A 24,717-nucleotide genomic window follows, 5' to 3' on the forward strand; every position below is an offset into this window, starting at 1 on the left:
GGATACCCTAACAGATTATGTGATCTGGGGCACATTGGGCCTGTGTATATACTGAGACTGTGTCCCACTGATTCTTCCCTCCCTCCCTCCCTCCCTCCCTCCTTCCTTCCTTCCTTCCTTCCTTCCTGTCTCCCTTTCTTCCTTCCCTGTCTGTCTGTCTGTCTACCTATCTGTTTATGTTCCTACCCATCTACTACAATTCTTTTGTCTCGCTATATTTTAATCAGATCACTGTTACATTTTATAATTTATGAGATATAGTGCCTTTAAATGGGGAGTTTTAAAAAAATTGACAAAGGAGGAGCTTAGTAAGCATCTTACTCATTAAAAATAAAATAATTAGGCCTCTGTGCCTTTCTTTCAATGCTCCAATTTGATTAGAATGCTAGAGTTAACCATTTCAACTCTTGCTGGTTTTAATAGCCTTGAATTTGCTGCAAATGGAGGACCTTCTGCTACCCCACCTTCCTCTCATTTTCTAAAAGACTTCTTTTTCATCTCTCCTGTTGATCACTTAATAATTTTAAAATAATGTTACACGCTTCCATTTCTTAGTTCTTCAATGTGAGATTGTTTTGTAAGATGATGATATTGATCCTTTCACTCTCCTTCTTCCTTCCTTCCACCCTCCAACTTTTGCTAACAAGTTTGTCTAGCATCTTGGCATCATCACAGTTTTAAAGTTTGTATTTTGCTCTCTAACTATATGATGCCACTCCAACTTTGTCTAGAGATTGTTTCTGGAGTGATGAAAACCAGCAGTGGCAGTTGCAATACTCATGCTATGTGACAGCTACTGCATCTCAACGTTAGAAGTATGTTTTAATTCACACTCATGGGAGGGCTTTCTGTATAAGAGAGGCCCATTGCGCTCTCTCTCTTTCTCTCTCTCTCTGTCTCTCTGTCTCTGTCTGTCTGTCTGTCTGTCTCTCTCTCTCTCTCTCTCACACACACACACTATCTTAAGCAGGGCTTGTAAAGCTACTGGGTGGAACCTGTTTTGCATCCCATTGCTGATTAAAGAGATACATGTTTTGGAGAAAGTTCTAGATTGCTGTGACATCTGAATTCAGGGCCTTAAAGATAAGCACTGGGAGATGGTAAGGGTTCCTTAGTGTTGGACTGTGCTAGTGTCAGACCCAGGCCTGGGGAATGAAGGTGGTGGTTGGAGCATCCTGGGGCCTCAGTTGGATAGTACAGTGACAGAACAAATCCTAGATTCACACTTCCAGCTGACCAGATGGGCTGCACATGAGAGAGAGAGAGCTGGAATGGGGGTGAGGCCCTTAGATGACTGGGGAAGCCACAGCAGCAGAAGGCTGGGTGACCAATCAGGGAGCTGATTGGTCATCTCTACTGCTGGATGACCAATCAGGGAGCTGCCACTCAGAGGAGCTTCTTCCCATTGGGAGAGACCTTTGTACATACTTGCCATGGCCAGACATGAACAGCCACAGCCCAGTCTTCCCTTACTCTTTCTCACCCAGATGTTGATCTGTGGGAGAAGTAGACAGCAAACCAAGTGACATAGAAGATTGCAGCTGCTACCTCACCCTTCCTGCTGCAGGCCTGCTTGCTGCTACTGTGAGATGCTGGTGGCAGGGAGAGAAGCTGAATTCAATTAAGTCCCAAGTTTTCACAAAGATACCCATCTGGACGTTTTCTTTACTGATTTCGTTATGATTGGACTTGTCCCCTTCTATAGCTTAAAATAAACAGATACATCAAGGGCCTGGCCTAAAGTAGTGTCTAGGAAAAGCAGAAACATCTGAGGCTACAAAGCAGCCTTGAACAAAATGGTAGGGAAAAGAACAAAGAACAAAAGAACCCAAGTTCCTCTTGTGTAGGGTGGAGCCACAGCTTCCTACTGGGACACCAGGCGGCAGGAATGAGGGTGAGGAGAAAATGGAATCTCATGTCACTCAAAGGAGGACTGTGTTGATCAGCAAATCAAGTGTATTCTAGTCTTTATTATTTATACTGTATTGAAATTTTCCTATAGATTCTGAATGACCTTTTTTTTATCTTTGTGGGCAAGAGAAAATGTTTAATCTCATACGTCATCTTGCTGCTTTTTAAAATATAGCTTTGTTAAGATGTCATAGATCTAAATATATATATATATATTAATGTACTTGCGTACAGTTCAGTGGGTATGAGTGAATTCATAGATGTGTGCAAATGCCACTAGCATCAATTGTACATCACCCCCCCCCCCCCCCACAAGGGAACTTTCTAATCACTAGATGTCACTCTCCATCTCCCTCCAATAACCTTGGCCCTAGACTTACCTATTCTGGTCATTCAAATAAAGGTGATTCTTTGTGACTGGCTTCTTTCATTTGGCAGAAGGAGGGAGTGATGTAATGTCTTTGGAGAAGTTTCACAATCAATACATCTATAGAGTATTCTTAGGATTTGACTCTCCTTTCCAAATGACTTCAATTCAAGCGTCTCATATGCAAAAGACTGAAACATGGGTACCAGTCTTGCTGAAAAATCATTTTGTGAAACACCCTTTGTAATAATACAAGCTTCACCTGTAAGTAGATATGTCTGTTACTCTTTTTTTTTTTTTGGTCAGTCGTGGGGCTTGAACTCTGGGCCTGGGTGCTGTCCCTCAGCTCTTCAGCTCAAGGCGAGTGCTCTACTGCTTGAGCCACAGTGCCACTTCCGGTTTTCTAGTGGTTTATTGGAGATAAAAGTCTCACAGACTTTCCTTGCCTGGGCTGGCTTTGAACCGTGATCCTCAGATCTCAGCCTCCTGAGTAGATAGGATGACAGGCGTGAGCCATGGGCGCCCGGCTATGTCTGTTACTCTTAATAATAAAATGTATATATGTAGACCTTTGAAGTTGAGAATATGGGGTGCTGTTATCACAGGAGGTATGTTAGGAAAATATACCCACTTGACAGATAAGTAAAGCAAGTCCTACAACCCTATGTATGCCCTTTGTAACTCCAATACTTGGTACACTGGGGCTCGATCCAGGCTCTGAACTGGGCGATCTCAAAGGCTGTGTGCTTGATAGATGCCTCAGTTTGGCTGAGGTTTAACCAGAGTTTCATTTATTTTTTTAAACTATATTTTTATTTTCTTTAGGTAGTTGCTCAAAGGAGTTCAACAAAGCAGTTTCGACTATAGTACCTCTTGATCTTTCAATATTCACATCCACCCTCCCACCCCACTTCCCTCGCTTTTCTTAATTTTTAGGTTACGTATATTTTTTTTTTGCCATTTAACAGAGCAATTCATGTACATCCCTCCACATCCCCTTTCCATCTACCCCTTTCCTTGTTTTCCTCAATTCTGTGGCGTAATATACAATACATTCTTGCCTACATTCTACTCATTTCCCTGGTTCATTCTTCTACCTCTTTCAGAGTTTTAATAATAACAATAAGGTCATATATTTGCCTGAGCATTTGGCCAGAGGTTTTTTGTTTGTTTGGTTTTTGATCGGTCATGGGGCTTGAACTCTAGGCCTGGGCGCTGTCCCTCAGCTCTTCAGCTCAAGGCAAACGCTCTACCACTTGAGCCACAGCGCCACTTCCAGTTTTCTGGTGATTTATTGGAGAGAAGAGTCTCACAGACTTTCCTGCGTGTGCTGGCTTTGAACCATGATCCTCAGATCTCAGCCTCCTGAGTAGCTAGGATTACAGGCGAGAGCCACCGGCACCCAGCTAGGCCAGAGTTTTAATAATTATAAGGTCACATGCAAGCATATTCTGGGGAAAAATGCACGGTAATTTTGAAGTCTGTGTGTTCCGGTCCACATCATCCCTGTGGAGTTTGCACAGATCTAACGTAGGACAGACTGACTGACTTGTGGACAGCCCTTCTGGGGTGGGGTGGGGGGAATGCCCAAGATACTCTTTCATTTTGTTTGTTGCTCAGGCATTTTAGAAGTAGCCTCAGTTTTCTATTTGATCTCATATTTCTGCTTTGGCAGTTAGATTCAAGGTTCCTCCTCTCTTTTTGTTACAATTATGGTCAGTAAGTATAACTTGAATGTAGGGAAATCCCAGATTGTAGTTTAGATTTTTTTTTTTCTTTTTCTCGTTGTTTGGAGGTTTTGAGACAGGGCCTCTCTTTGTAGCCCAGGTTGGCCTTCAACTTGGGATCTTCCTGCCTCTCAGCCTTCTGAATGCTGGGGTTCCAGGGGTGCTACATCATACCCAGCTTTCTGTTAGCACAGTTTTGAAAACCGGAATCGTGCATGGAACCATCATGCAAGATAGGATGTAGAATATTTTCCCTTTTGAAAATTCCCTGCTTTCCTTTCCCAGTTAACATCTTCCCTCCACGTCCCCACCCAAGCAATCACTATTTTGATTTCTGTCTCCATAGATGATCGCATCTATCCACGAACTTGAAGCAAGGGAAAACACACAGCATCTGCTTTCTTTTGCTCAATGTAGTGTTCCTGAATTTTGTACTGTTGTTTTTGCATTCATAGTTTGCTCCTTTTTAATAGATGGACATATTCCATTGTTTACATATGCTACATTATATAATCACTTTATTACATTTAAAATACATGTTTTCATTTTAGAATAGCATACACACATATATGTAACAAAACCGCAAGACTAGAGCATGAAATTCCCATATACTCCATCTGCATGGAAATCCCATATACTCCATCCGCACTGAGTTTCTCCTGTCATTCAGACCTTACAAGTGAATGGTAGTGCATCACATATTGGACTCCTTATTGCTAGCTACTTCTTACTTATTGTCTCTTTTCTGTCCACCGACCGATCCATCCAGGATGCCTCATTACATTTAGCTGACAGGTCTACTTATGCTTCTCTGAACTGTAGTGGTGGTTTCTCAGACTTCTCTTGTTTTTTGATGACTTAACAGATTTGAGGAGCGTTCGTTGGGTGTTTGGGATGATGCGTTGCACCTGGCATTTCATTAAACTTTCCCCATGGAGCATTAGACTGTTACTGTGGGTTCAGAGCAGGGAGACCACAGAGGTAAAGTGCGATTCCCAAGCCCTGTCAGCACAGGCATGTGCTATTGACACGGCTGAGCGCTGACTCGACCTCTGTCATCTGGTGGATGTTCTGTTTGTCAGGTTTATCCCCTGGAAAGTTACTTCTGTCCCTTCTGCAAGGTCTTTTGGAAGGAAGTCACTTCACTGTGTGCGGCTCTCATTGAAGGAGTAGGGAAGTGAAAATTAAGTAGCTCCATAAATTATGTGGAATATTCCTGCAGATAAGGTTTATATTTAATTTTTAAAGCAACTGATGGTTTCTTAAGATTGATCATACCATTTTCTTTTTTGTCAGTTGTGGGGCTTGAACTCAGGGCCTGGGTGCTGTCCCTGAGTTTTTTTTTCCCATTCAAGGCTAGTACTCTACCACTTCGAGCCATGTGCCACTTTCAGTTTTATGGTGGTTAATTGGAGATTTAGAGTCTCACAGACTTTCCTGCCTGGGCTGGCTTGAAACCATGGTCCTCAGACCTCAGCCTCCTGAGAACCTAGGATTACAGGCATGAGCCACCAGTATGCCCGGCTCAATCATACTATTTTCTACCCACATGAAAGTGTCTAAAAGTCTAAGTGTACCTCCTTCTCATCAACATTTGGTACTATCAGCTTTTAAATTTTAACCGTTCTAGTTGGTATGAAATAATAGCTCACTATGGCTTTACTTTGTATTCATGATGATGAATTGTGTTGAGTACCTTTTCATATGGCTACTGGGTATGTCTTTAGTTTATTATTATTATTATTAATTCATCATAAGGTAAGGAATTATTTGAATATAGTTTCTTGGTTCAATATATTCAAGAAAATATTTTCTCCTAGTCTGTGGCAAGCCTACTGATGTGATAAATCATGTGTTTTGCTGAGCTGATTTGAGATTTTAGTGAAAAGATTCAGGGGTCCAATGGAGGGAGAACTGGACGCCATGTTATATGGAATGGTATGAATGGTTAGTGATTCTAACACTTTAAAAGTTTTTTTTTTCAAGATTAAGTGTTGTTTTGGTAGATACACAGGGCCATCCCAACATTTTTTTTTCCCAGGCATATTTTAGTGGATTAAAAGAAAATCACCATAGTTCAAGACTTCCCATTGTAGCACCGACTGTGTGTGTGGTTGGGTGTGAAGGTTCCAGACCTGTGTGAAGTCTTTTCAGATGCCATCTGCCAGTGTGTGGTGGAAGCCCAGTGTGAGGAAGGAAGGTCAATGCTCTGTTCTTTTCTAGACCTGCAGCCTCCTTTTCCACAATGCTTTGGCGTAGCCATCGTTGTGAGAGGTGACACACGTTGTGTGTGGCTTAAAGTCCATGGGCACCGAGGATCCCAGCCTGAGAATTGTCACTACTGCACCTGCTCGGATGCATTCCCCAGAGTCTTCTCCTAGAGAAGACATCAGGTTTCTTCTGTTCACCTGGGACCACCCGTGTTGCCTTTTCTAATTACCCTTCCTCCTGTCATTTCAGGTAAACCTCTTCGTGTTACTCTCTGTGGTCTGTGTCCTGCTAAATCTCGCGGGATTCATCCTGGGATGTCAAGGGGCACAGTTTGTGTCCAGTGTACCCAGGTGTGATCTGGTAAGCAGCCCTAAACATCATTAGGCCTGGGGTTGGAGCCAGGCTTGGCTGCGTTCCTTGTGATGTCCCTTTGTGGCACCTCCAACCGTCCCGCAGTGTCTTGAAGTGGATAAAAGGAGGTAGGAAAACAAAGCTGAGAGCTGTTTTCTGAGGCTTTTTCACTTGATTGTGAGGTAGTATGGCTCCCCCAGAACTCAAAGCCACACGGGTCAGTGACTGAATGAGTAGATGGGTCGCGTCTCCACGGCCAATCTGTCTACCTGAAGACAAAAGAAAAGAATGTTCCAGAATTCAGGCCAACCTCTTTTACCTAAGGAAAAGCCAGGCACTGGTGGCTCATGCCTATAATCCTAGCCACTCAGGAGGCTGAGATCTGAGGATCGCTGTTCAAAGCTAGCCTGGACAGGAAAAGTCCATGAAACTTGTATTTTCAGTTAACCACCAGAAACCTGGAAGTGGAGCTATGGCTCAACGTGGTAGAGGACTAGCCTTAAATGAAAGAGCTCAGAGATAGCACCTAGGCCCTGAGTTCAAGTCCCAAGACTGACTAAATACATAACGAAACCTAAGGAAGCCAGTTGTATGTCAGCGTCTGGAGATTTTCTGACCTTGGAAGATAAGTATGGTGTTTATTCCATTCATTACACAGTGTGTCAGTGGAGTCTGGGATACAACACTATAATCAAGACTTTTGGTTGTCAGAACTGTGGATATGATGTTGTAGACCTGTAGCTTCTCTAAGATAAAAAAAAAATGAGGCCCAGTACTATCAAAAATCAAAATTAAATTGTGGCAAAATGCATGTAAATTGACCATCCTCACCCTTTTGCGTGTACACTTCAGAGCAGATATGTTCATTCAGATGGTTGTGGAAACAGTCTTCAGAACTCTTCATTTCATAAAACAGGAACAACATTTAGCAACAGTTCCTCATCTCCCTGTGCCCAGCAATCCCCAGCAACTATCATTCCACTTTCCATTGATATGAATTCAGATACTTTTTTTTTTTTTGTCGGTTGTGGGGCTTGAACTCTGGGCCTGGGCGCTGTCCCTCAGATCTTCAGCTCAAGGCAAGCACTCTACCACTTGAGCCACAGCGCCACTTCCGGTTTTCTGGTGGTTTATTGGAGATAAGAGTCTCATGGACTTTCCTGCCCAGGCTGGCTTTGAACCATGATCATCAGATCTCAGCCTCCTGAGTAGCTAGGATTACAGGCCCGAGCCACTGGCAACTGGCTCGAATTCAGATACTTTTATGTACCTCCCATAAGTGGAATCGGACAGTGTTTACCTTCCTGTGAGTGACTTATTTCACTTAGTATAATGTCCTCCAGGTGTGTGCGTGTTGTAGCTGTGTCAGAATCTCCTTCATTCTAAAGGCTGGATAATACTCCATTGTTTGTCAGTATGACGTATTTTGTTTATCCATTCATCTGAGGATGGGCCTTGGGGCTGTTCCCACATTCTGTCTATTGTGTACAAAGCTGCTTCAAGCTTGAGTGGACAAATGTCTCTTCTTGATCCTGCTGTCAGTTCTTTGTGTTCTAATACTTAGAAGTGGAGTCGTTAGTGAGAGCTGAACTTTTACAAAAGAACTTCTTAGTAACAAACATCTGCCTTAGGACGAAGCAAAAGGAACGGAGTCCAGAAGTTGTTTTCATTCTCCTCTATCTAGAATTTCATCCACAGTAATCTCACCCTATTAAAGCCAGCAGAAGGAGAGCCAATAAGACTGCTTTGTTTTCTAGCAAAGGTCAAGCCCTTCCAATACCACCCATGACTTTTCCAAGCAGAAAAATGTGAAGGACTCACTATAACCTTTTATTCTTTCTCACAATTCTTCACATTAAAAAACAATGTCATTCTATTGCTTCTTAACTCGTAAGCTGTGAGATCGCAGAGCAGTTCTGTGGGTTATTGTTTCTGTTTTCTTTTTCTGGGACGGGGGCTTGAACTCAGGGCCTAGGTATTGTCCCTGAGCTTCTTTTGCTCGAGGTTAGCACTTTACTACTTGAGCCACAGCTCCACTTCTGGCATTTTTGGTAAGTTATTGGAGATAAGAGTCTCATGGAATTTCCTGCCCCCAAATGGGTTCAAACTGCAATCCTCATGTCTCCGTGTCCTGAGTAGCTAGGATTACAGGTGTGAGCCACCAGCACCCATGTGGTTTTTAAAAGCCCTTCAGGGCTGTGTGACTGGCTCCCATCCCCCATCCCACCTTTGCCCTGCATTAGCTCACACTCCCAGCAATTTAAAATGGCCAGCTAGTTCCTTTATTAAAGGGTTTCAGCTCATATTTCTATCAGCTCCCTTCACCAGCAGAGGGGAGAGAGGGAGAGTGTATAGCCAGTCTCATGAGCTAAAGTGACAGCTCATAGTCGTTGTACTTAGTTTGAAGTTTCCCCAATGGCTAAAGATGGCACTGGCAACTTTAGTGTGTTTTCGCAAAGCCCTCTGGAACATTCTAAAGTGCAGCTAGGGTCGAAACCCATAGTGGTAGGGCATGGCGGGAGGAAGATGAGGATGTGACGGCATCAGGTAATAATATGGATGTGGAGAGGTGGATGGTTATCTTTTGGGGTTGGAGTTCGAGAATCACTTCAAGGGACTGAAGATACTAATGCTTGGGAATGTTGTGCGGAGAGGGGATTTCAAGTGGAGGTGAAGGGGTTTGGACTGGCCAGGAGCAGGTGCGGGCTCAGAGGGACAGGAACACAAGCACACTTTTGCCTATCGTCCTTTTGCAAAGAGCCTCGGGGCTTCCTTGTATCGAGTGGGCCCAGTATTTGGCATTCCAGATCCTTTGTATAATGATTAAACTGTCAAATAATCTCGTCTAAAGGGATTAGCTTTCATTCACCTGGGACTCGTTGCTGGCAGTGCTGGCTCAGCTTGAAGATTCCACATAGCAGGGGCTGGGAAGGTGGCTCAGTGGTAGAGCGCTTGCTTTGCATGCATGAGGCCCTGGGTTCAATTCCTCAGCACCACATAAGCAAAAAGAAAAAAGCTGGAAGTGGCTCTAGTGGTAGAGCGCTAGCCTTGAGCTGAAGAGCTGAGGGACAGCGCCCAGGCCCAGAGTTCAGACCCATGACCGGAACCAAAAAAAAAAAAAAAAGATTCCACATAGCAGACGTTTCTGGGGTCTTGAATCGTGCTGGGCTTGTGTACAGTCCACAGCAGCTGGTGATCTCTTTGATCTCTTTGCACTAAGCGTATGGTGGCAAGAATGGCTTGTGTGGGAAGGTGACACCTAGTATTACCTGAGGGAAGTAGAGGCCTCTGGTGAGCTCTAGCGGTGTTCCCCACGGATCACAAAAACAAACACTAGGGGGCTTTGTTGAAAAGTGAGCTTAGCCTGGTGTCACACCTGTAATCCTAGGTGTTCAGGAGGCTGAGATCTGAGGATTGTGATTCGAGGCCAGCCCAGGCAGGAAAGTCTGTGAGACTCTTATCTCCAATTAACCACCAGAAAACCTGAAGTGGTGCTGTGGAGCAAAGTGGTAGAGCGCTAGCCTTGAGCAAAAGAGAGCTCAGGGACAGCATACCTAGGCCCTGAGTTCAAGCCCCATAACCAGCCAAAACAAAACAAAAAGGAGAGGCTGGTATGTCAGGTGCCAAATAGAAGGAACACAGGAGCGGCTCAGCTGGAGGTATTAAAGCAGGAAGCCTTTCCTAGGGTCCTGCTGAGTTTAGGCCAATGTAAGCACAGCTGTTATAGGACTGTGGAAGAGGACCAAAGGGAAGCCATGATGCTGAGCCCAGGGATAGGTTCCCTCTGCCTAAATCTGTCTAGATAGAGCCGGTTGGAATAGTCCCAGGACTGGCTGGTGTCAAGATTAGCAGCAGGCTGAATCTTCAAATACACAAAACCATGGGTGGAAAGATTCCATGACCAACAGCCTATTGCAGGGGTTACGGAACAAATCAGGATCGAGAGATGTGAGGGTGAACTGATAGACATTGAGGAGCCTTGAAGGCAGATCTAGTTGTGATTTGATGTCCCCGAGGCAGAATTTCTATGTGCAGCCCTTTGAGTGTGACTTCAAGATGAAGAGTAAAAAGATGCTATGGAATCTATAGAGCTCTAGAAGAGGCAAAACTCATCTTCACAACGTGAGAGTTGAGGTTGCCCATGAGGGGCAGGAGCTAGAGGCCAGATGGATGGAGGGGCATGAAGCCTACTTTCTCTCGAGATGATAAGGTCCCACATGCTGGAGCCATGTGATTGTCTTTGGCACAGAAGTCATGAGAGTTCAAGCCCCACAGCCGACCCCCTGTCGCCACCCCCCAGCCCCCAAAAAAATCATGAGCTAAAGAGATGAGTCATTTGCAAGAGGAGAATTTAGGCCGAGGATGCCAGACTTAACAAGTAAAATAATAGGATACCCAATTAAATGTGCATTGCAGAGAAACTGCGAATGACTGTTTTTCTTAAACGACCAACATGCCTTATGCGAGGTTTGAAGCAAATGTATCTTTACACGTGTTCTGTTGCTTATCCCAATTCACAGGTAATTGGACACGATCTGTTTTATCTGCTTTACGTGCCAGCATGCCTTGCTGTTCACCGCTCTGGCATGTGATCGTGACACGCGTCGAGATGGAGAAGGTGTCCTAAAACTGGGTCCCCAGGGGCGTACGGCAAGCAGCGCTCTCTGATGACCCGCTGAGGAGTTGTATCACGCATAGGAAATAACTCGAGTTGGTTAAGCCACTAGAATTTTCATTTTGCTTGTTACTGTGGCATCCTTAACCTGTTCTGACAGATACAGGTGTTGCGGATATGGAACCCTGCCATATCTCATTCTGTACCATTGCTGCTCTGTGATGCATCAAGAATGATGTTTCCCTCCCTAAAAATTAACTCTTCACCGTGCATCTCTCCACTTAAGGTGGACCTAGGTGAAGGCAAGATTTGCTTCTGTTGTGAAGAATTTCAACCAGCCAAATGCACAGACAAAGAGAACTCCTTGAAACTCTTTCCCGTTCAACCTTGTAGTGCTGTTCACCTTCTGCTTAAGGTATGTCAAATGGCTTCCAACTCTTAGCAGGAAATTGACCACTGACCTCCCTCAAAAGGCAGCTATTGGAAATAAATACTCCTAGTCTGTTACTGCATTCAAGTAATTAAGCTTCTGAGAGCAGATGTGAGTGACGCCTCATTAGGGACCCAGAGACAGAGTGGGAAAGAACCACACATTATTGGGTGTGTTATAAATTATGTTCTTTGTGTTCAAGTCTTATAAGCTAGTAAAAAATGGAAATGAGCCTATACATATATAACATGTATATATGAATGCACATTATACTTGTTACAGCTATGTGTGTGTGTGTGTGTGTGTGCGTGTGTGTGTGTGCACGTGCCCATCCTGGGGCTTGAACTCAGGCTTGAGCACTGTCCCTAAGCTTTTCTGGCTCAAGACTAGCACTCTGCCACTTGAGCCACAGCTTTACTTCTAGCTTTTTCACAGTTTATTGGAGATACAAGTCTCTCTGGCCTGGGCTGACTTTGAACTGTGATTGTCAGATTTCAGCCTCCTGAGTAACTATGATTACTGGTATGAGCCACTAGCTGGCTTGCTATAGCTCTTTCCTTCCTTCCTTCCTTCCTTCCTTCCTTCCTTCCTTCCTTCCTTCCTTCCTTCCTTCCTTCCCTCACTCCCTCCCTCTTTCTTCCTTCCTTCCTCCCTTTTTCCCTTTCTCTCTCCTTTCTTTTTCTCTCCTTCCTTCCTTCCTTCCTTCCTTCCTTCCTTCCTTCCTTCCTTCCTTCCTTCCTTCCTTCCTTTCTCTTTCTTTCTTTCTTTCTTTCTTTCTTTCTTTCTTTCTTCCTTCCTTCCTTCCTTCCTTCCTTCCTTCCTTCCTTCCTTCCTTCCTTTCTTTCTTTCTTTCTTTCTTTCTTTCTTTCTTTCTTTCTTTCTTTCTTTCTTTCTTTCTTTCTTTCTTTCTTTCTTTCTTTCTTTCTTTCTTTCTCCTGGGGCTTGAATTCAGGGCCTGGACACTGTCTCTGAGACTCTCTGTGCTCAAGGGTAGCCTTGAACCACAGTGTCCCTTGAAGCACTTTCTGTTTATGTGATACTGAGGAATCGAAGCAAGGGCTTCATGCAAGCTAGGCAAGCACTCTGTCACTAAGCCACATTCCCAGCCCTTGCTGTAGCTTTTAACAGAGCCATTCAATGGCATGCCTACATACCTTTGTTCTGATGATCATTTGTAGTGTGAGTGAGTTGTATGGCCATTTGAGTGCTGCAGTTGTGACAGACTAAGGAGAGAGAGGGGGCAGAAAGTACAGAAGCAGTTCTAGCCTTTTATGTTTGGTTTAATAGCAACTATAATAAGCAAGACAAATTGAAAAACAAAGAAATGATCCCAGTTGAAAGGAAATGTAAAAATAAACCCTACTGACTTGGGAATTAGGTAAAAATTGTACCTGGATCAAAGGGATATAAAGTGAGTGATGTATATGTATATATATATATATGACATATATGTGTGTGTATGTATGTATGTATATATATGATATAAAGTGAGTGACAAAATCAGTTAGCAAACCCTGACATAGTAGCTAATTTTTTTTCTTTTTTATTGGTATTTGAACTTAGGACCTGGCACTTTGCTAGGCATTAATCACTTAAGCCATGTCCATAGGCCCGGTATCTAGTAGCTTTCTTTAGATCTTTGTTTTGGGGTTTATGTATTCATTTGCTATAGGAGAGGAGGAATCCAAAGAGACAGAACTGTTGAAACCTGCCAGCTCTGGGTGAGGTCCTGCAGAGAAATGGCCTGCTTTCTTTGGCTTCGGCAAACTTGCTGAGCCAGGATGTAGTTTGGGGAAAACCCTGCTAAGGAGCTTGCCCTAGAGCTGGGGCCGCTTTTGGAATCGCCGGGGCTGCTATTTTGGGATTCGTGTTTGAGGAGAGATGTCCTGATTATATCCAGCTGCCCTGGCCCCCTGCTGCGTCCTCATTGGGTCCCTGGGGAGACACTGAGCGTTGCTCCAGAAATAGAATCATAAATTACACCGTGTGCTATTCTGCAGGGAGACTGGGAACTCTTGCCCCTGGGGATTACAGACTTCAGAGGAGACCCTCACTGTTCTGCAAAGATGGTTTCTAGATAGTATTCTGATGCTGGGGGGGGGGAGGAAGAAATGCCATTATTTCCCTCACTTTCCCTGGGGACTTAGCTTAAAGATGCCACAAAATCTGTGACGCCCAAGTCCCTTATTAAAGAATGACTCAGAACTGAAAATGTGGAAGAGGTTGTCACTGATCAAGATGCATTGTATGCAGGGACTGTTTTGTTCAGTGGCATCTCCTTTGTACAACTACTTAAAGAGAATAAATTTTTTTAAAAAATCAAGAAGTTCCTGTTGTTGCACAAAGAGCACCGTAACAGCCAGCGTGGATTCCAGTGGTTTCCATGCACCAGCCTCGGTCTAGATCCTCTGGCTCGTGTCTTGTTGCAAGGCTCCTCTCATGGGAAGGGTGTTGACATGATTTCAAACCCGTTTAACATTGCCTCGTGGTCTTTTGCACCGAAGTATAACCATCAGCATCCGTCCTGGCTTGTGTGTTTCAGAAAGTCCTCTTTGCCTTGTGTGCCTTGAATGCGCTCACCACCACCGTGTGTCTGGTGGCCGCCGCCCTCCGCTACCTGCAGATATTCGCCACAAGAAGGTCCTGCATCGTAAGTCTGCGTTGGCTCTGGTGGGTCATCCAGGGCCCTTTCCTTTCGTGCTTCGTGGGGAAGGCCATTGGCTAACTGGCTGTGATGTCTAAGCAGGACGAGTCCCAGATTTCTGCCGAAGAAGTGGAAGATCATGGCCGGATTCCTGACCCTGATGACTTCATACCACCTGTGCCTCCTCCTTCTTACTTTGCCACATTTTACTCGTGTACGCCCCGGATGAGCCGCAGGTAGCGTTTCATCGCTTGCTTTCTCGGTCAGACACTGAGCTGGGGAGGGTCTTCACATTCTGAGCGCTCACTTGTTTCTGAAATCTAAACAGATTGGTTCCCCCCCTCCCAAACACACACATCAGGGTTTCAATTTGTTCCATTTCTTTCTGTCCTTGTCTCTCCCTCTCTCTCCACGTCTCTCTTTCTTGTCTGCTAAGCCAGAGGAATCCCCAGAGAAGTCAAATGCTGACCTAAAGATATTCCTTTTCAATCTCAATGAGCTTTTCCAGGGAAAGCAGATACCCCAGGAGATAAGGGCTGGCTGTAATTTGCCATGATTGAGAGTTGCCGTTGCCCTGGAAACAGTCCCCGGTTAGGTCAAATGGATGTGTCATTCTAACACCAGCAATCATGAAATTCTTCCCAGCCGTTAAGAAATATTAATTATTCATTACAGCTCCCTGGTTTAGAAGAACTAGTCATCACATTGATTGCTCTTTTCAAATTCTTGCTCAACACGTGACTGTTTCTAAGATCTTAGGCCTTGCTCTGTGTAGAAGGAAAGGCCACACGTGTGTTTGTTAGGGCCTCTAGAATTGAGTCTCTTTCAAGAATGACCTGACTGACTCATTTAACACCCATAGGCTGTCTCCCAGGCTGCTTGCTCACTGCTGCTGGGTTACTAAAATTCAAAATGAAGTGGAAATACTTTCTCCCCTCCAACCCAGGGGCTCAGTGGAGCTTATTAAAATGAGTGTTAGGTGGATGTAATAGTTCTCCAAAGAGGGGTTTGGGGTGGGGCTGCCAGTCAGGATGGCTCCCTGGGAAAGTAACCTGAAGACCATGGGCATTAAAAGATGAACATTCTCACACAGTGAACCCAAAGAAGGATACTCCTAGGAGAGGAACACAAAGGTGCAATGCCTTTGTACCTCTCATCATATAAAATAATATTTATTGAAATAGACTTCAGGAAACTATGTTAAAAATGAACTCTACCACATGTGGGTGGGGACAAGAGAGAAAAAATGGGAGAAAACGAAGGAAGGAGTGACATTGTCCAAAAAGGAATGTACTAACTGCTTGACTTATGAAACAGTAACCTCTCTGCATATCAACTTTATAATAATTTAATTTTTTGGTGGTTGTTGTTGGTTATGGGGCTTGAACTCTGGGCCTGAGTGCTGTCCCGGAGCTCTTTAGCACAAGGCTAGTGTTCTACCACTTGAACCACAGCACCACTTCTGGTTTTCTGGTGGTTAATTGGAGTTAGGAGTCTCACAGACTTTCCTGCCTGTACTGGCTTTGAACTGCGACCCTCAGATCTCAGCCTCCTGAGTAGCTAGGATGACAGGTGTGAGCCACTATTATCTTTTTAAAAAGATAATAGGTTGGGGATTTAGCTCAGTAGAACAGTTGCCTGGCAAGTACAAGGTCTTGAATTCAGTCCTCAGTTCTACAAAATAAGAAAGAAAGAAAAAGAAAGAAAGAAAGAAAGAAGGCAAAAAGACCAGAAAAAAAGATTAAAAGAAAAAAAAAAAACTCATGGCAAAATATAACAAGCCTGTATCTAAATATCCTTCCCTCCCTATCATCTCTGATTCCATAGAAAGATTGGAGACTTTAGCTTTATATTCTGAGGCCGTTTGTATTTTGGAATATCTATAGTATGTGTGGCATTATCAAACAAATTTGGTGGCAGGTTTGGGGTTGGGGGAAAACATTTTCTAATGTCCAACTGTATGTGACCGAATGAGGCAAATCCCAGATATGGTTAATGTGCTTTGAGTTTGCAACGGAACTGTCTTCCTGCCCTGCCTTCCCTCTCCACCTGCTGAGACAGAGGCAGATAGGATCAGGAAGGCAGAGTGGGGCGTCATGTGAGGGACAGATGGCCCCAGGCAGGCTTTGGGACAGCTCAGCCCCGCATTGGTCAGGGAATAGTCTACTGGCATTTCAAACATTAGAGGCTAGGATGATTTCCTAGCCTGTTGGGAAATGAGCCAAGAATTACAGATGCTGAGGAGTTACAGCAACAAGATACATATTCTTTGTATTCCCTGGTGCACATGTGCTAAAGCTGAAACACCATCTTCCTTGACTGTGGAGGGTACGTTAGAGGACATTCAAATGACTTTATTTCATGGCTGGAAAGAGAATTGCCCTCTTCATGAAGAATGCTGGCTCTCCAAGGTTGTGGGTGAGCACTGGGTTGAACTAAGAGGAGGCAGCAGACAGATTCAATTTCCTGCAGTGGCATAAATTAGGGAGAGTGACTCATGTGGATGCAGGATTCTGCTGTCCAGCCACGGGTCCTGTAGTCTCTGCCTCCTCCCCTGCTCCAGAAGGACATGGCCTGTCAACTTGGGGATTTCTACCCTTTGAGGACCTGTCCCCCTGAGCCCTGAGATTGCCCCTCATGAAAACTGGGTGGTGAGAAAACCCACAAGATTTCCAATATCTTTGCCATGCAGAATGTTTCCAAGAAGGTGGGAAGAGAAAGCTGAAGCAGAATGCCCTTTTTGAAAGAAGACTGTGCATTCTAAAATGTGGATGTGCTCCAATTGTATATTAAATCACTAGTGGGCAAATACCACTCTCCTGCAGTTCTACTAGGCTCAGAGTGCAGTCCATTTTTTTTCCACTTTAAAGTGGCTGAATGTCTTCCTGTTTAGATTCATAGGCTGTTAATGATATTTTTAAAATTTGGTTGCATTTGCTGAATCAATCAACTTAATCGACCTGATTGTTCAGCCCTCCTTCGTAATTCTTTCTATGATAAAACAGGCAAGAATATGCCTGAATATTTTGTACGGGACTTTTCACGCTGTAGAAGTTGACTGTTTCCTGTAAGGCATTGCACGCTCTCAGAAGAGGTCTGTTTATTTAACTTCTATAAATACAACCACTTTGTGCTCCGGTAGCCTTTTGAGAAAGGCCTTCTCTAGTTACTGTCATAAATAGAAGCCTGATTGCAGTCAGGGCTTTTGTCCAAAGACGGGTTATCTTTGTGAACTGATTTGTGAATATAGGAGGAGGAGTGCACCCCAACTCCAGGCATTCCCATAAATTGGCCCAAGCCAGAAATCAAAAAGGCAGCAATTCTGCCACTCTGGACCCAGTGACAAGGAGCGGCTGGCTGTCCAGTGGACAGCGGGAGGTCATTCTTTGGTCAAAGGCACATGAGTTGTAGCATTACCCTCAGATGAGTTTTCAAGGCCTATTTATAGCATCAAAGCAGAACACATTTTGCATTTCTGTTTGTGTTTCCTCTTCATCTTGAGGCTCATGAGTATGAACCATTGAAGGTTTGCTGGAATCTCTTCAAGGCTCCTTGGATTGATTTCTTACCATATCTGAGACTCCATTTCCTCCTGCAGCTGTGTTGTCATGTGGCCCCTGGGTGGATTATTATGAGATAAGCAACAAAAAAAAGATCTTCGGGTGCCAGTGGCTCATGCCTATAATCCTGGCTACTCAGAAGGCTGAGATCAGAGGATCACAGTTCCAAGCCAGTCTGGGCAGGAAGTCTGTGAGACTCTTATCTTTACTAACTACCAGAAAGCCAGAATATAGAGCTCTGGCCTAAGTGGCCTCAGCACTGAGCACAAAAAGCTAACATAGCAGGCGCCAGTGGCTTATACCTGTAATCCTAGCATCTAAGGAAGCTGAGATCTGAGGTTCACATTTGAAGCCAGCCTGGGCAGAGAAGTCCCTGTGAGACTCTTATCTCTAATTAACCACTCAAAAACCAGAAGTGGTATGGTGGCTCAAAGTAGTAGAGCTCTAGCCTCGAGCAAAAGAGCTTAGGGACAGCACCTAGGCCCTGAGTTCAAGCCCCATGACCAACCAAAAAAACAAAAAAAGATAGGGTGCAGGCCCTGAGTTCAAGCCTCATTATCAGCGCACACACACACACACATACACACACATATACACACACACACACACACACACGTATGTCTAGTCTCTCTATATAAATATATATGTATATATATTTATATATATAAATATATATGTATATATAAATGCATATTTGCACACATGACTACACACATGTAGACATGTACACACATGTATGAATATATGCACATACACAACCAGGTATATGCACAGGTACATACCACATACACATATGCTACACAGGTGTGTACACCATGTATGTACATACATGTATATGCACATGTATATGTATATATATGTATGTGTATATATATATATATATATGCTTGGACTATTAGTCCTTTCATGCTGCTATTGCAGAATACTTTAGACCGAGCTGTTTATAAGGAATAGATATTTATTTCTTAGAGGTCTGGAGGCTGGGTCAGCTGCAGGCTAGAGGCATTGCTAGGTTTGGTCTCTGGCTCCAAGATGACAAAGTGTTGTTCGCTGGTGAGGAGGCAAGGTGCATGCTCAGGAGGCAGAAGAGTGGAAGAGAAAGACCTGCTCCTACAGGCTTCCCGGGGGAGCAGGGGTGCATGTGTGAGGGCTCTGCCTGAGGCTCCTCCCCCCGCCCCCTCCCGCTCTGGTGCACCTCTGCCTGAGTTCCTAACACATGAATTTGGGGACACTGTCATACCATAGCAGCCGTGCGCTACCGTTTTTAGTTGTCCTTTTAAAGTATTCTTGGCCTATGTCATGCTCGTGAAGAAACACTGACTTCTCAATTCTCTCAGGCAGGGGGTTCTAAAATCACTCCTTTAAAAAGCTGTGGTTCTTATTAAGTAGTTGTCTAAAGGGGTTACAGTTCCATACGTCCGGTGGTGAATACAACCCTCTTGACGGTGTCCCCCCTTCCTTCGCTCCCCTCTGCTGCCCCCTCCCATCCCTACCCACACGTTTAGCAGTCCATTTTTTTTTTTTACATAGTATGGATTAAATGTAATGACTGCATTTTCTCACCCTTCCCCCCTCCATTCCTGCGCCTCCTCTCTGCCCGGCTAAAGGACTAGGTGATCCAGTTTCCTGGAGTCCTTAGTTGCTTAAATTGGCGTTTGAAGTTGCAGCGTACAGTTCACACACAAGACCGTCCCGGAAATGCCTTAGAAATGCTTTGCTTCCTCCAGATACCAGCCACCTTCATCTGCTTTCCATCCCTATGGATTACTGTTTGCTCTGTGTGTGTGTGTGTGTGTGTGTGTGTGTGTGTGTGTTTGTGTTTGTGTGTGCACGTGAACACGCATACACACATGCCAGTATGGGCCTTGAACTCAGGGCCTGGTGCTATTTAGCCTTTTCACTTAAATCTGGTCTTCTACTACTTGAGCCACAGCTCCACTCCTGGCTTTTTTGATGGTTGATTGGAGATAAAGACTCTTCATGGTTTCAACTGCAATCCTCAGATTTCAACCTCCTGAGTAACTAGGATTATATGCACTGGCACCATGTTATTAGTATTAGTATTTATGACAGCCAGGCACTGGTGGTTCACTTATATAATCCTAGTTACCTGATATGGTGGGGGCTGGAAGAATTTTAATTGGAGGTCAGTCAAGGCAAAACATTCTCGAGACCCCATGACAACCAATATCTAAGTGTGGTGGTACACACTTGTCACCCAGCTATATGGGAGGCTGTAGGCAGGAGGATCGTGGCTCCAAGCCCGCTTTGACAACAACAATAACAACAAAAACAATGAAAACAAAGACAAAACCCCAAAACAAAACAAGCAATTTGCAAGAACTATTTCAAAAGCTGAGTGTGGTAGCTTATCCCTGCCATCCCAGCATGCAGAAAGTATTAATAGAAAGATCAAGGTCTAGACCTGGGTAAAAAGGGAGACCCTATTTCAAAAATAACTAGAGCGACAAAGAGCTGGCCATGTGACTCAAGTGATCGAGCCCTGCCTAGCAAGACTGAAGTCTTGGATTCAACCTAGTACCATTAGAGTGAAAAAACATGAAAACGGCGGCGTCACGTTTTATACATTGTCACTTGTGTAAGGAGGCATGTGGTTAGGGGGCAGCCTGGATTGGTCTCCCTCTCTTGAACTGTTGTGTGTGGGGCTGAGCGGTTTCCCTGGACTAGAGGCTAAGATAGTATGTCCAGGGCAGCCTGAGGGCTCGTGTGCAGACCTGCTTCCTCATGCCAGCATGCTCTGTCTAGGATGGTGGGTCCCGACGTCATTCCGCTGCCGCACATCTATGGAGCTAGAAGCAAAGGTGTGGAAGTGTTCTGTCCTCTGGACCCCCCACCTCCCTATGAAGCGGTGGTGAGCCAAATGGACCAGGAACAGGTATGTCAAAGCCTCCCCCTCTCCCCCTCTCCCTCTTCTTCTGTGTCTCCCTCCCTCTTTCCCTTCCTCTCTCTCTCTCCCCCCCCCCCCCCCCACACACTCTCTCTGTGTCATGGGGCTTGAACTTAGGACCTGGCTACTGTCCCTGAGCTCTTTTGCTCCACTTCCAGTTTTCTGGTGGTTGATCGGAGGTAAGAGTCTCGTGGACTTTCCTGCCCGGGGGCTGGCTTTGAACCGTGATCCTCAGCTCTCAGCCTTCTGAGTAGTTAGGATTATAGGTGTGTGAGCGCCTGGCCCAAGGCTTCTCTTTTAATCCATTGACCACAGGCAGGAGCTATGGTACATCTTGGAGACCAGCCAGGGAGGTTGTGTCTCATACATCATTTCAAGCTCATGGGGGTCCCAAGAGCAGTTAAGTTGACCATCACAAAACAGCCTTCTTTTTCCCCACCCATCTCCTGTGATGCAGGGGTCTTCATTCCAGATTCCAGAAGGATCCGAGGCTGCTGTGAGTCCACTGGAATTGGCGGACACACACACCACTCAAGGTAACCGACGTATTTCCACTGGCCAAAGCCATGACTTAATAGATTGAAACATGGTGGAATCAACGGCCCATCTGGTGTTCTGTTTGAAGTCAGATATTTTTGGAGCAAATCATTCAACTACATCCTTCTTACCAGACACAAAAATATGACCAGCACTGAGAAGTGAGAGGTATTACCATATCAGTAACACGAAGTAGAATCTTCTGTGAATAACCAAGACAATTTTCAGGATCCTGTGAAATAAAGTCCAATTTGTCATTCCTGTGTTTTCCAATCTATAGTTTTTCTCTGTCTGATTAAAACAAACAGGGGTCCTTTGAAGAAGAGTTAGTTTTCATTTAATGAAGAGTGGTTTGCTGTGGGATCATGCTGTCATTTATAACCTACGGCTCCAGTCTTGCTGCCTGAATGTCCAGGGAATTCTGATTTTTCAATGCTATAGCAAATACTAGAGTCGATTTACGTTTATCCTTGTAATTTAAGGATATCATTGTTACAGCTTTCTCTCTTTGGGGACATTTTAAGTGGCCCAAAGAATTGTGTACTAGGACAAAATTGCTAATGGTAATAAATAATGGATCAACTTTTAGCTATTTTAGATGGAGGTAATTTTTCAGCAGTCATTCCGAATGGGTTCTGTTCACCTTCCATCTTAAAAATATTTTTTTTTTTTGCCTATCACTGAGCTATTCTTCCAGCCCCATTATATATCTCTAAGTAAAATTCAGAAGCTATATTGAATTATCCTCACTATGTTTGTAATTCTTCTGTTAACAGAGAGTTTTCTAAGCCACAATTCAAGCTCCCAAATGATGGATCTTTCTTTCTCTTTCTTTCTCTTTCTCTTTCTTTCCTTTCTCTCTCTCTTTCTCTTTCTTTCTTTCTTTCTTTCTTTCTTTCTTTCTTTCTTTCTTTCTTTCCTTCCTTCCTTCCTTCCCCCTCCCTCCCTCCCTCTCTCTCTCCCTTCCTCCTTCCTTCCTTCCTTCCTTCCTTCCTTCCTTCCTTCCTTCCTTCCTTCCTTTTTCCCTTCTACCTTCCTTCCTTCCCTTCTACCTTCCTTCCTTGTCCTTTTCTTTCATTTCCATTCTTTCTATTTTTTCTTTCCTTCCTTTTTTTATGCCAGTCCTGGGCTTGAACTTTGTTCGGGTCTGGGTCCTATCCCTGAGCTTTTATGCTCAAGGCTAGTGTAATACCACTGAGTCACAGTTCCAGTTCCAGCTCTTTTTGCTGGTTAATGAGAGATAAGAGTCTCAAAGATTTTTCCAGCTCAGGCCGGCTTTGACCCATAATCCTCAGACCTCAGCCTCCTGAGTTGTTAGGATTACAGATGTGAGCCATGGGCATCTGCTGGGTTTTACTTTCTTGGACTGGGAAAATCTGGAAACCAATTTCCACATTGGTTGAGATGATTCATTTAGTGGCCTCTGGTTCATAAAAGGACCAACTGGGAGTTTCCCAGCCTGGTTCTCTGCTCACAGAGAGCCTCCTTCCTATGGAGTAGGTAGCTCCTTCCAAGAAAGAAAGACCCAGAAACCCTGAAATGCCTAGGATGCTTGGGAGAAGGTTCTAAGCACCTTCAGGAAAAACCTGATGTTCTGGCACAGCTGTTTTACTATGCCCTTGGGGCTGTGTGTTTGTTTGTTTGAGGAGACAAGGGGGTAGTTTGAAGGTAGGCAGGTTTTCCCACAGCGCTGAGAAATAAAAACACCCTGGGCCAGCAGCCTAAGTAAATGCTATTAACTCCATTCTTTGTGCCCTGGCAGCTTTGCGTACACAGGTGTTTCCTGCCCAACATTTGGAAGGTTAAATAATAATAATAACTTATGTTTCTCCTGTTAAAAAAAAATCAGGTGGGGCTGTTCCTCCCACAACCGGTGAAGAAGGCACATCTGTATTGAGTCCTCCCGCAAGCCTAGTGCATCCAGCCAGGAGCTGCCGAGCTTTCCCGCCACTCAGGACAAGATCCAAGAGTGATCCTGTGCTCCACCACTGCGAGGAGAGAGGTGATTCCCTTCCCCAGCGCCCTGCAGAGCACCGGGCTTGTTTGTCCAATGGGAAAGCGGGTGGCTCTAGCTAGCCCAGGGCCCTATAAGATGAAGTGGTATTCCGAAAGAGGCTAAGAGATTAATTTTGGTGGTGGTGGGGGGAATAAAAATTGACACGCACATTAGGAATACACAGCTGCCATTCCCTTTAAGACAGCAGAATTACTATTTTCCCCTGAGGTACTGGAGATTGAGCAAGGGCCTTGTGCATGCTGAGCAGGTGCAATACCACTTGAGCCATGAGCCCAGCCCATTTATTTTCCTTTGTGTGTGTGTGTGTGTGTGTGTGTGTGTGTGTGTGTGTGTGTGTGTGTGCGCGCACGCCAATACTGGGGCTTGAACTCAGGGCCTACACTCTGTCTTTTTAGCTTTTTTTTTTTTTGCTTAAAGCTGGTCCTCTATCACTTGAGCCATGGCTCTACTTCAGCTTTATGCTGATTAATTGGAGATAAGAGTCTCATATTCCTGCCAGGCTGGCTTTGAACCACGATCCTTAAATCTCAGCCTCCTGAGTAGCTAGGATTGCAGGTGTGAGCGACTAGCATCATGCTTTCATTGGTGATTTTTTTAGATGGTCTTGCTGTATGCCTTGGACAGCTGGGCTGTGATCCTCCTTCTTGTGTTTTCTTGTGTAGCGAGGGATCACAAGCATGTGCCATTGTGCCTAGAATTGTGCTTCCCCTGTAGCTGGAATAATATGTATGTTCCACCATGCTCAGTCATTAGATAAGATGATGTATCTTGAACTTCTATGCCGGCACTGGCCTTGATCCATAAGCTCCCAATCTTTGCCTCCCAGGTAGCTAGGATTATAGGCTTGAGTTATTATGCCTGGCAGATGGTTTTTCTTCTTTTTTCCTTATTGCCTTCAAGAGCATTGGGTTGCATGCACATGGTAGTGTGTGAGATGCTGCAGGAAGGAAATTACATAGACCCTAGGTCTGAGTTCTGGTGGCTTGTAGCTGGTGGGAAGAGGTAAAGGGGGTGTGTTTTTGATCCCTGGCTTTGCAACTTACTACTTATTACCATCCCTTTCACAATGTGTGAGTAGGTGGAATTATTGAGAAATCGGATCCGGTTTTAAGAAAATTGTGTAGAATGAAGCACACGCACATGCACATTCACACACGCATATTCATGTGTGCATACCCTCACACACACTCATACTAACACCAGGTAACACGGGCACACCCACAATCTCACATGCATGCAGCACCATGCTCAGATACACTAGTGCACACACACACTTGCACACACCCACTCACACACACACACTCCCAACACGATGCTCATACACATGCACATACCACTTTCTCTCCTTCCCTCTTCATTTAATTTGGGTTTTGCCTGTACGTTAATGGTTTTTGAGTAAGTTAACGAGTCTTTTATTTGCCCCTCTGTGTATATGAGTA

At 44.6% G+C, this 24,717-nt stretch overlaps 1 protein-coding gene across 1 annotated transcript in view; it reads left to right on the top strand.

Moving 5' to 3' along the window:
• The window catches only part of Fam189a2 (family with sequence similarity 189 member A2), a 56,897-nt gene that overhangs the window by 26,146 nt on the left and 6,034 nt on the right, over positions 1 to 24,717 (top strand). The window contains exons 3-9 of the mRNA XM_042699399.1: positions 6,466 to 6,576; positions 11,469 to 11,597; positions 14,155 to 14,262; positions 14,359 to 14,492; positions 20,583 to 20,712; positions 21,182 to 21,260; positions 23,111 to 23,263. Of these exons, the coding sequence (XP_042555333.1) occupies positions 6,466 to 6,576; positions 11,469 to 11,597; positions 14,155 to 14,262; positions 14,359 to 14,492; positions 20,583 to 20,712; positions 21,182 to 21,260; positions 23,111 to 23,263 (844 nt within the window). The remainder of the gene's footprint in view (positions 1 to 6,465; positions 6,577 to 11,468; positions 11,598 to 14,154; positions 14,263 to 14,358; positions 14,493 to 20,582; positions 20,713 to 21,181; positions 21,261 to 23,110; positions 23,264 to 24,717) is intronic.

This window comes from Dipodomys spectabilis, unplaced genomic scaffold (assembly GCF_019054845.1).
Source record: "Dipodomys spectabilis isolate Male_0828 unplaced genomic scaffold, ASM1905484v1 ptg000241l, whole genome shotgun sequence".
Lineage (NCBI taxonomy): Eukaryota > Metazoa > Chordata > Mammalia > Rodentia > Heteromyidae > Dipodomys > Dipodomys spectabilis.